Genomic DNA, 14,830 nt, shown 5'->3' with positions numbered 1-14,830 from the left:
AGGACTCCTTTCCTTTCACTCATGATGCTTCTTAAATTCTGCCGTTACATCAGACTGCTCGCCTCCATTAAGCGACTGTGTCGTATTGATAAGCAGAAAAAGAATTCTTAGTGGTGATAGTTGTGTCCACTATTCAATAAGTTTCAATTTATTTTTAAACCTACTTGATTTCTGGCATAAAATATATCACTCAAACATTTATCAATATGTGTCTAATACTTTATATTGTAGGAATCAGAAGGCAGATGTCAAGTGGCAATTATATATTGAAATGATGGTCCAATGGACAGTTAATTTTTACTAAGCATATTTCTACAAAAGGCAAACAGTAAGGCATTTATAAAGTTCAGTTGCCAGATACCAAATGACGATAAAAATCATGTGACCCAGAATATTACAAATGGCAAAAACAAATTCCAGTATCCTCCATTCACCAAAATGCACTGAAATCTGTATCTTCTGTACAGTCTATTCACCTACGGCACTCCTGACCTAGTGCATGTCTGTTACAGTGGGAGGTGTAAAAATAAAACGGGGAGCAAAAATGTCCCATGTCTGAATTGGACTCCAGCTACTCATAAAATCCATGGGCTGAATTGCAGAACTATATTTTGCCCCCTAACCTAGGGGTGGAAATGTCATTCCTTGCCTTGACATACTTTAAGGCTCTTGCATATCAACATACTCCTTTGGGAGATGCCAGGACCAGGATTGTGAGCATGTTGATATCATCAGACATCTGTCACTGCACCTATGTTTCTAGTGGGAACCAGTGTAAAACAAAGCAACAGATTTGCTCCTGTTGCTTTGTTTCTCATGGGGAGCAGGTTTAAAGTGTGAGTGCAGGATCTACATTCACTCTCCAGACTTCCTCCTGTCCCTTGGTCTCAGAAATCGAGAGCGGTTGGCCATGCACAAATGTGCAGCCACAGTTTAAAGAATTTGCACTTTTTTGTTTCCACAAGAGAATCGAAAAGCTTTGGATAGACGTTTAAGGCTTTTTTTTAGATACGTTTTGGCATCCTTACATACAATCTTTCTCTGAGCTGATGATGAGTCTTCACATTCTCAGCCCATTGGATGTTGTAATTTTGGGTGATCAGGGGGCGCTAGGGGGCGCACAGCGGAATGGCTGCCTGAACCGCAGCTCCGCCGGGCGACCGCAGGCAATGTGAGAGTTTGCCGCTTTAGCCCCTTCGAACCCACCCTCCAAGCAGCTGTACATGTGGGGGAACGAGGGCTGCACCGTTCGGTAAGGTGATGTTCCCACGTTATGCGGCGGAAAATGATTATAGCCGGAGGGAATGCAGCGTTCGGTCGATTGCCTGACAAAATGGCCGGCGGCACTAAGCGACCATCGGACTAATGCAGTGATAGCGGCATGAGCCCAGCGCACTACAGCAGCGGACTACCACACAGGGTGAGCTGTAGCCTTGACCACCAGAATCGCTGGGCCAAGCTACCTCCGCCTACCTTGCACGGCAGGTTATCGCAACAAGAACGCCGGACAAGTGCCTGACAAGATGGCCGCGCGGTGTGGCGGGGTACGGAGATTGCTTCCTTCGCGCCTTGAGACACGGACTGCGCGGGTCGGCTCTCACAGGCTGGCGGACAAATGAAGACCGACGCTACCGGGTACTAGCGCTTGCTCCCAACTCCCAGAGGGCGCACTGCCAATTCCTGCGACTTTAAATTGCCACAGGTCGGTAAAGTCGGCGCCGGAAGCCTACACAGCATAGACGGCGGGGAGCTTGTAAAGACGGATGCGCCTCGGTGTCCTGCGTTATATGGTGGGGTGAAGAGCCCAAGACAGGTACTACCCATCCTTCTTGCACCGGGTACAAAAGGATACTACCCAACCTTATTGCGCCGCATTGTTGCAGTGGGATCCTGGCCTCGAACCCCATCACCCGCAAGATCTGAGGGGCAATTTTCCCCACGCTGATCCTCAATAGCGGTGGCAGTGGTGCTTGTAGCAGTGGAGTGCCCAGGGAGGTGAATCACGGCGACTGCGGTGAGAACCACGAGGGCGTCTAGGCCCGTTTGCAGGAAAGTGTCATCCCCATCCACGAACATGGGGAAACCGGATAAGCAGCAGCCTAGGATCTCCTTCGACAACAGGAAAACGACCAAATCCACGGAGGATGTGTCAGAAAATGGTGGCGCGGCTGAACATACGCCTAACAGCAACATGGAGAAGATCCTATTGGCGATACAATCTAATCTGCAGGATATCAACGGTAAGCTGGACAACCTGACTTGCAGGATGGATGGCATGGCCGCAAGGCAGGAAAAACATGGCGAGAGGTTGGATGAAGCCGAAACTAGGATTTCAGCCGTTGAGGACGAAGCACGTGCCTCCACCTCCAAATGCACGGGCATGGAAAGAATCCTGGAAGTGATAAGAGCGAAGGAGGAGGATTTGGAAGCGCGCTCGAGGCGCAATAACGTGCGCATCACGGGCCTGCCGGAGACGACGAACACGGGGAAGATGGAGAATTACATCGAAGGCCTGTGCAAGGATCTTTTTGGGGCGGAGGCCTTATCACCGATCTTCATAGTGGAGCGGGCACATCGATCACTGGCCCCCAAACCGCCACCTGGTGCCGCACCTAGACCGATCGTGGCGAGGATCCTAAACTATCGTGACAGAGACACCATCCTACGGCTCGCACGAGAGAAGGGTAAAATACAACATCAAGGCAACTCCCTGGAGTTCTACCCGGACCACACTGTTGCAGTACAACAGGCCCGAAAGGAGTATGCTTCAGTGAAGGCTAAGCTGCGGGATTTGAACATTGCATACTCCATGTTATACCCAGCACGGCTTCGAGTGGTGTGGAAGGAGAAGGCACTGGTGCTACCTACACCTAAAGCGGCCCTGGAGTTTGTTAAAAAGGCACAGCGGGAAGCGAGAGCGGAATCGCAAAATGAGCAACAGAGAGACTCAGACTGATGCCGCTGGTAATGTCCCACTTCTGAAGGCGGTGAGTTATAGTATGCTGTTGACGGATGTGTGTTGCCACGTGTTCACCTACGCCTGAACTGTGCAAAGATGGCTGCCGGATCCGCAGGGCGGATCAGTTAGATGGTGATGCACTGCTTATATATTTGAGGGACTGACACTCCTTGCAGTATAAGGATTTGCTACAACTCCTCATGTTTCTCCTCTGGCTGTTTTTTGTCAGAACACGTTAAAAATAGTCACGCCTGGCAGCACGTGTACGCTGGATAACCAGCAGTGTGGTGGTGATTTTAGGGCACATGTGATTGTGAGTACAGGAGAGTCACCGGAGAGGGAGTGAGATGCACCATGCGCAGCACGAATTAGGGGTGTGACGCCCGACAATTGCGCACTCACTCCTGGAAGACTCAAATGTGCAGCCTATGGACAATGGTGAGACTGCCACAGGGCGCACACTGAACATTGTACATGAGGAGAAAAGTGCGGAAGCCGCCGTCGGCAGCAGTTGTAGAATTGTTATGTTACCCTATGCCACTGACGTTGCTTGGGACGTACTAGGCGCTGCTTGGAGAGGGGAGGGGAGGGCGGCGGAGGATCACAAAACTCACGCATATACACAGTTTATATAGTGTCGCCGCACCCATATTCTGGGTGACGTAGTGTGCACCTGGCGGTCCTCCCTGAGGGTAATACCCAACACGAGTTCTGAATATGGGCACTGAGTTGAAAGTTTTCTGTTTATGGGGAGGGTGCTCAGAGGGGATATGGCTTCGGCAGGTTGGGATGCTGGAGTGGGTGGGTTAAGGGGGGGGGGGTTATTTGTACGTTTACATAGACCGACAGCACTGTCTCTGGATGTGTTCTTTGTTTCTCCACCGGGACTGCCTACCGCAGATATAGAGGTTTATTATGCGAAGGAAAGAATCGTATTGTTTGCGCCATGGAAATATATGAAAATGTTATATTTTGCATTATCTGCTGTTCGTGGGTTCTAGAAATACGGACGGGAGTAGCTTAAACGTTCTTACCTGGAACATCCGGGGATTTTCAAGACCTCAGAAAATCAGACAGATCTTTGCCAGTCTTACTAGATGGAAGGTGGATGTGGCGTTTCTGCAGGAATCACACCTTGCACCCAACACTCACGCACATCTGGGAGCGAGGTGGGCTGGGTCTGTGTACAGGGCTTCCTATTCGTCCTACTCTCGTGGGGTGATAGTATTGATAAGAAAAGGGGTGGAATTCGAAGCACAACAGGTCACACAGGATCCATATGGCAGATACGTGATAATAACGGGCACTTTACGGGGCCAGCGTGTTACGCTGCTTAACGTGTATGGACCTAACACCGAGGCACCGGACTTTTTTAGGGAAGTCTGGGATCACTTGCAAAAACATGCTAACACGCACATACTGTGTGGGGGGGACTGGAATATGACACTGCAGGACGGGATAGACCGTTCCTCTAATTCATTGGAGCCGCATAAGCAATCGAGACAAATGGTAGACCACATGATGAAGGATTTAATGTTAGCGGATCTCTGGAGACTGCAGCACACTGACACGCCAGGCGCCACTCACATCACAGCATATCACAATAGCTGGTCTAGATTGGATTACTGGTTGGGATCGAGGGACTGGGCCTTGTGGGTTCGACAGATACAGTTGTTGCCACGTACATTATCAGACCACAATCCGGTCATGTTGCAAGTGGACATTCCGCGATACACCCCTCCCCCCTTCCAGTGGCGATTCAATTCCCGTGCTCTTTCAGACACGGTATATGTAAACACCATTATGACAGCAATAAAAGACTATTTTGATATTAACACACAGACGACAGACGACCCGTGCCTGCTTTGGGAAGCGTTCAAAGCCACGATTAGGGGTGTATGCATTGGCACCACCATAGGGGTGCTAAAAGACATCAGGAATCAGATCCACCGTTGCGAACAGCAGATGAGAGAACTGGAAGTACAGTATGAGACGACTAGAGACGTTTCATTGCTGCCTAGACTACGCGAGATGCATACTGAGCACGCAGAATTCCTGGAATCTGAAATGAAGTACCTGGATCGCCCACATGTGGCTAGAACCTTTGGAGAAGGGGGAAGGCCGGGGGCGCTGCTGGCTCGGAAAATTTGTGAGGGAAGGGGGCAATCAGCGATACTTAGAATTAAAACCGGGGAGGGTATATTGCAAACACACTCAGCGGACATACTGCAATGTTTTGTAGAATCGTTCGGCTCACTGTATAAGTCGCAACCCACGGCACCGGAGGAGGAAACACACGACTACTTACATGACGTAGCGATTGGGTGGCTGTCGGACGGACACCGGGAGTTCCTGGCCAGGCCCATAACGGTGGAGGAGGTCACTGACGTAATATGCTCCTTGCCAAATGGAAAGGCACCGGGCCCCGACGGGTACACCGCTGAATTCTATAAGCAATTCGCGGCCAGGATAGCTCCTCACTTGGTGGCAATGTATGGTGCCTCCCTGGAGAGATCGCTACTTCCCCCATCACTGCGAGAAGCAATGATTATCGCCCTGTTAAAGCCGTCCAAGGACCCAGAGGAGTGTGACTCCTATAGACCTCTCTCCCTGATAAATGTAGATTCGAAAATTCTCGCCAAACTCTTAGCAGGACGACTATCCCCCTTGATGACCCGACTGGTTCTGCCGGACCAATCTGGGTTTGTACCCACCAGATCGACTGCCCATAATACTAGGTCCTTATTTGCACTCTCACACTACCTGCAGCCCACGGTTAAGGCGGTGGCTGTCATGCTGGACGCCGCCAAGGCATTCGATTCAATTGAATGGCGTTACATGATTACGGTCCTGCATAGAATGGGGTTTCCCAAGAGGTTTGTGCAATGGGTCTCTCTGCTTTACATACGACCGCGCGCCAGGGTCAGAATAAATGGTTATGTCTCGGAGCAGTTTGATATTGAGCGTGGTACCAGGCAGGGCTGTCCACTGTCGCCACTGCTATTTGCGCTGGCCCTGGAGCCACTGGCGTGCATAGTGCGACAGAACTACAAGGAATCAGCGCTGAGATTTGTTGCCAGACCTCTCCACATTTCATTATACGCGGACGACATGTTACTATACGTCCGAGACCCGGAAACACACCTGAACCCGCTGCTTAGGGAATACATCCGGTTTGGCGGGCATTCAGGGTTAGCGATCAACTGGGCTAAGTCCTCTATCATACCCCTCACCGACACTACATTGTCCTTTGCAGTAGACTTTCCGTTGGAATGGCAGCGAGAGCCGATTAGATACCTAGGAGTTATGTATCACAGGGATCCGGATGAGGTTCTACGAGCGAACTATGGGGTGGTGCTCTCCAAACTGGAAGACAAAATTCAACGCTGGATTCATTTACCGCTATCGCTAGCTGATAGAATAGCTATAGTCAAGATGAACGTGCTACCCAAGTTGCTCTATATGTTCAACAACATACCGATCACGCCACCACAGGCAATATTCCGCCGTGTGAATTCCTTGGTGAGGACTCTGATATGGGCGGGCAAACAAGCTCGTATTGACTTGCAAACACTTACATTACCATTCGCGCAAGGTGGGTTCGGGGTGCCGGACTTCCTCCTCTATTACCTCTGTGCACAGGCACAGTATGCAGCGTATTGGTACCATGCGGTCCCGTATCTCACACACACAGCTATAGAGAGGGATGATGCATATCCGGTTCCTCTCTCTGCAATAGTCACGCACACGAGACCGCCACTACATGCAAACGATTTCAATACTGTAGATACGACGGTTAAAGCGTGGCACAGGCTGGGACAATTGGCTCATAAGGCCCCGCTCTATGCACCAGCCATGCCGTTGCAACATCATCAGGCCTTGTCTGTAACTGGGGAAAAGGTTGGGATGTCTTTGCTGAGTAAAGCTGGGATTGACAGACTGGGTGATGTGTTTAAGGGGGGCACGTTCGTAGGTCTAGACCAACTGCACTATATTCAAAATCAGACTCCTATGTTTCGTTTCACATACTACAGATTGACCAGAGCATTGAGGGAACACTACCCGACGTTCCCACAGGAACCAGAATGCCTTGCACCATTACAACTGATAATTACCTCTAATGATCTTTCACATTTGGTGTCCAGATTATATACGGCAGCGCAATCAGAGGTAGCGGGGAATACTCAGAAGGCTAAAGGGCGGTGGGATGCGTTGATGGACACACCATTGACAGATGAGGAATGGAGTAGCACCTGCGCTTTAACACAGATACTGACACCTAACGGCAATTTAAGGATTATTCATTTTAAATTTCTTCATCAAATATATTATACACCGTCGAAATTGCTCAGGTTTGGGTTGTACGAGGAAGACAAATGCAAAAGGTGTGGCAGGGAGGGGGCGGACTTTGCGCATCTGGCCTGGGACTGCGCAGGGGTGGCGATATACTGGGGGGAGGTTACAGACACACTAGCGGTGATACTGGGAGAGGTGGTGCAGTGCACACCCAAGATCTGTCTGCTGGGTATTGTGCCACAATTCAGGGCATTAAAGCGAAAGTTCTGTGCAATTGCTTTGCTACTGGCGAAGAGACAAGTGGCGCAATGTTGGAACAGCCGCAAAGTGCCGACGAAGAAAACGTGGCTCTATGATATGTCCACATGCCGTGACAAACTGCAGACATATGAGGAGCAATTGCCGGCTAAGTCCAGGCCAAAGGACATTTGGTGTTTTCTAACAGATTACCTCACCTCACTGCAGGACAGTGAGGAGGACTAGCTCTCTTTTAATTTCAATCTAACCGGGATGATGTATGAGGCGCAAGCCCGTGTCTGGGGGTGGCAACTCTTGGTGGGCATGAGAACTATTATCACAATTGTTGTTTAGAATGTGCACGATGGAGCTGTGAGGTCTTAGTTGGGGTATGTTGACTTCTGTTTTCCTTTCTATGAAAAATGTTAAATGGTGAGACTCAAGTAATGTGTCGGCTTGTGGACCTACGGGGGATGTGTGGGGGGGCTCGACTTTGTAATACTGTACTATTCTTCAGTACACAAGCAAATTATGACAGAGGATAATACCAACGTAGCGAGCCGGCCCCAGGGTTGTAGGCTCATGCTGTGTAAAAATCGTTTTGCTAATAAAGGTCTTACAAAAAAAAAAAAAAAAATTTTGGGTGATCAGGTCTTCAAAATAACTTATTAAAATATATGTTTTGTATATTGTGCATCATGCAGTTGCAGTAGAGCATGATTAAAGATGTGTATCCGTTCCTTTCAATAGTGAGGATGGATACTAAATGCTGCAAGATTCTGTGGTGTACAAATGTTTATTAGTATGAGGCTTGAAGTAGCATGGAAATCGCAGGACAAAATGCTGTAGGGTTTAATCTGGAAATAATTTAACTAGGTATAGACTGTCCTATCCATATTCATATCCATTATTGAACAGAATAGCATTCCAACAAATTATGAATGGTTTGGAAGATTGCTTTAATGAAGTGTTGGGACCATTGGTTCAATTTGTTGCCTTTGCAGTGAATTTCGTCATCTTTTATTACAGATTCGGTATTGTGTAATGTCCATGTATGTCTGTCAGTGAAGTTGTCATAATCTTTCTAGACTTGATTGAAGAGAATCTTCTGAACACTTAAGACATTGTTGGTGTATTACTCTAATAACAGTTATTTAGGATGGTGCAGGTTTCAACTAAACTCTTATTTCACTAACAGTCCAACCAACACCTCACCCAGGTTCATGTTATTTGCGTTTTTCCTTTCTCATTGGCCAAAGTTCTGCAGCAAGAACTACAGCAGAGTTTCCAGGTTCCAGGGATCCCGGAGGACTACTGCCACTGCTTCAAGAGAGTCATAACTGACCTGCAGTACAATCTGTCAAGCAAAACTGCTTCAGAATATATCGACATCCTTCCGCTGAAGCCGGAGATCAATACCGAGCTACAGGAAGCACACCAGAGTTTCATAAAAAGCATCCACAGCAAGGTAAATTCTGAGCCTCCTGCAGCTTTGATGTCCTCACTGCCAAGAATAGGAAGCGAAATGCTTTTATGCAGGAAATGTTTAATCTGTTTACTCCATGCATTAGAATTCAGTTTACCAGATGATACCAAGTCATCCGGGCTCTATAGTCAAGTGCATTGCTTTTAGTACAACCCATTGCAATCTAGAACATTAGTCCTGTTAAAGTCTAGGTCCATTTACACAATTTCTAAAGAGGAGACAGATCTTTCTAGAAGAGCAAGCAGCGAAAGGGAAAAATCACAAATCTCAATACAGTGCAACCAATGTGGTCACACATTAATCCCTGCAACTCTTTGATCTGAGTATAGCAGGGTTTAATTATAAATTTAGAAACAAATCAAAATAAATCAATCTGAGCATAATGGTATAAAAGTACAAAAAGTTCAAAATAGCTCCAAATATCCTTAAGAGATGTACGCTATATAATACAAAGCAAATGACTAACTCTAAGATGATGCCGCAAACAATCAGGAAAAGGAAATGAAGGTTAAATTGCATTAGATGATTCTCTTTAAAGAGCATGAGCAAACTGGCTTTCCTTATACTACTTTAACAAGGGAAACCCAACTAAATCATTTAGGTCAAGATATATTGAGGAAGAAAGAGAAAGAAAGGTGTTAGCAGTCAAAGTCTTCTGTAGAAAACATTCCAACAATGGGTAGAAAACACTCTGACAATGGTCAAGTAGCATAAAGCCACTCGAGTAGAAGCATAGGGCTGCTCTCTGAGAAAACCTAAGATGGACTGACTCTCTCCCTCACTAAACACAGCACATATTATCAACTGCAGTCGAATTGACACTTCCATGTGACTTCTCCTTGGGAACTTTTCCTAGATCTGGCACAACTGAATACTTTCAGCACCTCTCCCACCTAGATAACAAATGTTCTTGTCCTTGTTCATTCCCCTACCATGAAAACAACTCTCCTCGCTCATTACCGCAAATTCATCTGCCGACTCCTCCTTTCCATGCTTTGCTAACTGCTAACTACTAAAACAAAACTCCTTTATTCTAACTAATGAAGCTTCGCCACACCTGCAGTAGAAACAATGCGAGACAAAACATTCCACAGCAATGGCTAAACACAGAAGAAACATGAGAGTACAAAGTGACCTTGCACTGAAACAGAGAACGTTAGGCCAAGATGAAAGAACACATAGTTAAGCTAACATACGCATTAGGCTGCACTTTAACTATCAACTTTGTCTAGTGCACGGGATTACAAATATGTGTCCATTTCTACGAAATATATGCACCCTCTCATAACCATGAACATAATGGAACAACTGCAAAATGTCTTTATAGTCATACCCTCACATGATTATCTCAGGGTATATGTATTAGGTTGTCAAACTCTAGTTGCACACATCCGAAATATTTCACACTCATACATATGGCCCTTAGTGCATTAATTGCAACAGAATATATTTGAGTGCTGGCTATGCTTGAGTATGATGCACGCCTACATTATCTCAGATGTGATCAAGATTACCCTTCTTCAATCTAAATGGTTTAGTTGAAGCGCACACGAATAACAACTTCCTGAATAACTTAGGGTGTTAAATGGCAGCCCAGGACAACAACATGTTGGCCCTCATTACAACGAGTTAGTATGTAATCTTTAGACGTACATCATGCATCAGAACAGAGCATGTACTATATAACAGATGCAAATATAACTCACATTCAGGATCCATCTAGCAGGGCAACATCGCACACCCTTTTCCTTGTGAGAATCGATAATGTTGTCCATCATTCAATCATCTTAGATGGTGAAGGTATTGAAAAAGCAGACCTGCCAAATGGCACATATTCAGGACTTAATACACGACAAAATAGATATCTCTTTAATATGGGTCATAAGTTTTTTATAAATCTTATATACATTTACATACAGATGGGAGTTCCTTGATACGTCAGTCTTATGATTGGTTTGATTAAAATATTCCTAGCTTAGAATGTTCCTGGTAATTACAAAAGCGCAATAGTTGTTCTCTAAATATGATTAAGTTAAATTTAGATACAAAGGGTGGTTGGTGTCTTGTAACGTGTGTTTACCTTTTAAAATCTTCGAGCACCCCTTTTCTATTCTCTCTTCATTTTATGAATGTGTAAATAAAATTGCGATACAAATGTTTTTCTTTGTTGTGTTGGTTACATTGCATTTATAGCACTATATGCAAGTAATACATCTCCTTTTGGTATCAGATTCAATCTGTCTGTTGAAAAATTAAGATTTACATCAATTGACTGTTGGAACTTTTGTCTAGGACCACTTTCTTTTATATACTATTACCCAGGTCCCTTGACTTATTGGGTGTACCCCATTGTTTTCAATTACCTTTTAAAATCAGCACGAGATTTTAGGACACCCACACTCTGAATTATTAGACTAAAGTTTGCGCAGAGTAATCAGAGGGCAAAGACGTAGGTGGCAAAAAAATTGAATTTTCCGGATTTTAGGTATAGGAAGTATGTTCGCTCAGGTGCGCAGCAAAAATTGCTTCTTTAGTTCTAGAGAAATTTAAAGATAATATCACTGTAAATGCACTTATAAAGATTGAGTGCCACTGTCATCAATTAGTGTAGGATTCAGAAGAATGCACCAAGTTTGCCTGGCATCATTGACTATATCAATGATAATGTGATATTCATTTTACAAGTAGTAACAACTCTGTTATCAGTGTAAATAAAAAATAAAAACTGCCACTGAAATAATCATTATGGTAATTAATTGTAGCTGAAAACTACAGCACAAAAATCAACAGTCTAAATACCCATGCAATTAATACATCTGTAAACAATGCTGTATTCTCATTGTCCACAAACAGGAACACAGCAACTGTCTGCAGCATCTGCACCTTAAGGTTCATGCTACTGGTGATTTGATCAGTAATCAATTTATCTATGATATAATCTGTACACTTAGATGAAAAGAAAAGCCAGTTATACTCATTGGCAGTTAGGGATGTGTGAAGTTGCATATATTTTTCATGTGAAATTCCTCAAACTCCCTTGAAAATTATTGGTAATGTTGCCTTCATAGTGAATTTTGAGTTGCCTCTAGCTTGCATGACTACCATAGGTGCAGGGTGTGCCAATGGTCACTTTCCGTGTTCAGTCACCCTGCACCTAGAGCACAGAGGACACCACTTTTAGCCTTGCCCAGCATGCTTTGCTTTCAAGCCTTCGATATTGGTACTGTTCTGCACCAACACTGCGCTGGCAGGTGTTTTTGCCCCAGAACGTTTCTTGTCTCTAGGCTCTTTTGTTTTCATTTGGTTCTAAGATGACAAACATGTTGATGGGTTTGACTTCATAGTTCTTCATTTCATAGTTGCATGTTTTCCAGTCTTTCTACTAGGATTTCTGTTCAGGGGTTTAACTAACCTAGTTGGTTCTTGCTGTCCTTGGGATCGGCATATGAGAAGGAGGATGTGAGCATGGCAAAGCAGTCAGTGATGGATTCCCTAGGGATGTTCTTAAACAAAGAACATTGCTGGATGGTGAGTTAAAGCGACTCAGGTGTCTAGGGCCTAGATGTAGGTAATTCCCATTTACAGACTCTTAAATACCGAATTTTACCGATTCGGTATTTAAGAGTCTTTAAATGGGAAGGGGGCAGATGTAGGTAATTCCGAATTCAGGAATACCGAATCTGTAAGATTCGGTATTTACCGATTCGGTAAATACCGAATCGGTATTGCCCATTGATTCCTATGGGCCTTGAAGCCCATAGGAATCAATGGGCAATACCGATTCGGTATTTACAGAATCCGTAAATACCGAATCCTGCAACTGTGCAGGGGGTGTCACTTTGACACCCTCTAGCACCCCAAGTACAGGCTTGTGTGACATGTGGCACACATACATGCCCTAAGGGCATGCCTGTGTGTCACATGGCACAGGTGTGCATGCACAGATGTGCATGCACACCTGAATTCGGTATTTTACCACACAATAGGATTGTGTGGTAAAATACCGACTCTTAAGGGCCTGTGGCACTCTTAGGAGTGTCAGCTACATATGGATTTACCGATTCGGTAAATATACAGATTCGTTATTTTACTGAATCGGTATATTTACCGAATCGGTAAAATTACCGATTCTTAAAATAACATGCCCCTACACCTGAAAACCCTAATACCGGTCGAAAACGGCCAAAATCGGCCGTTTCCGACCGGTATTAGGGCTCCTACATCTGGCCCTAGGTATGGAGTTTTGTATGATCAGTGTGATTGTATAATTGTCTAACCAGATGAGTAGTAACAGTGTGTTGTATCAGAGTGCAGGTAGAGATTTGATGATGGATCCAGAGTTTTGCGTGATTTTTGGATAGGCCTGAGGTATGTAGTGTGCGGTCTGGTGGTTATATACTTTCAGTAGGGCTTTCTTATTCCATTCATTGCAGATGTTCCTGAAAAATTGTAGTCCATGAAGAATACACTGTCTGGGGAGTTTGTAAAATCAATGATGAATATAGTATTGTACATCAATTAATGAATTGTTCAATAGTACAACCTAACACATAATCTCCATGTTCTCTTTAATGTACTTAACAGAGCACATGGAGTTGAAACAGTCTCAGAAAGTTGAAACCTGGAATAACACCTGCATACCAATTTTCAGAAACATTGGAGAAATATGTCTTTCTTTCATGAATACAAGATCCATTTTGCACATAAAGCACTTAGGGCCAGATGTAGGAAAATCGTACTTACCGATTCATAAATACCGAATTTTACTGATTCGGTATTTATGAATCGGTAAATATGAAGGTAGGAGATGCAGGTAATTTCAAAAATAGAAATACCGATTCTTTAAAATTCGGTATTTACCGATTCGGTAAATACCGAATCAGTATTTCCTATTGATTCCTATGGGCTATGAAACCCATAGGAATCAATGGGAAATACCGATTCGGTAATTACCGAATCAGTAAATACCGATTCCTGCAAGGGTGCAGGGGGTGTCACTTTGACACCCTCTAGCACCCCAAATACAGGCATGTGTGCCATGTGGCACACAGACATGCCCTAAGGGCATGTCTGTCTGTCACATGGCATAGGTGTGCATGCACAAATGTGCATGCACACCTGGATTCGGTAGTTTACCACCCAATTGGATTGGGTGGTAAAATACCGAATCTGTAAGGCCTGTGGGACTCAGAAGAGTCCCACCTACATCAGGAAGTTACCGAATCAGTAAAAATACCGATTCGGTATTTTACCGATTCGGAAAATTTACCGATTCGGTAATTTTACCGAATCGGTAAAATAGGGCTCCTACATCACAAATACCCATTTACCGGTCGGTAACGGACGAAATCGGCCGTTACCGGTCGGTAAATCGCCACCTACATCGGGCCCCAGAAGTGCTCACTGGATTTTCTAAGCATTTTGTGCTGCATCTCCAACTTTTACAAAGCTGTGTATCATATATGTTGCATCATTTATGTCAGGCTACGATGTTGTCCCCAAATCATCCTGTTCCTTCCCAGAACAAGCAATGGCAAAGCCAGTAGGTCTCGCTTTTTGCCCAATGTTTTGAGCCAGGCCATGACTAAAGAATGTAAGTAAAAAAAAAATGTTTTTAAAGCTGGCAGGAACCTTATTTAATTACCGATCTGCATTTGATCAGTAACTAAGATGAATAAAGAACATGCTAAAGCATTTTTTTTTACGACTGTTGAGAGAAGCAACACGGCGTAGGGAGGGAGGCAGAAACTACACAGCTAACAAGGGGTGTAAGCAACAAGGGAATGCAGGTGGTGGGTGGGTTGTTAAAGTGGGTGGGAATCACAACACGGGTGGAACCAACAGCAACACGG

At 45.0% G+C, this 14,830-nt stretch overlaps 1 protein-coding gene across 1 annotated transcript in view; it reads left to right on the top strand.

Annotated features, from left to right (window-relative positions):
• The window catches only part of LOC144821717 (uncharacterized), a 714,421-nt gene that overhangs the window by 128,277 nt on the left and 571,314 nt on the right, over window positions 1-14,830 (top strand). The window contains exon 10 of the mRNA XM_078678931.1: window positions 8,752-8,960. Coding sequence (XP_078535057.1) covers window positions 8,752-8,960 — 209 coding nt within the window. The remainder of the gene's footprint in view (window positions 1-8,751; window positions 8,961-14,830) is intronic.

This window comes from Lissotriton helveticus, chromosome 2_2, assembly GCF_964261635.1.
Source record: "Lissotriton helveticus chromosome 2_2, aLisHel1.1, whole genome shotgun sequence".
NCBI lineage: Eukaryota > Metazoa > Chordata > Amphibia > Caudata > Salamandridae > Lissotriton > Lissotriton helveticus.
This window is presented reverse-complemented; position numbering and strand designations above follow the sequence as displayed.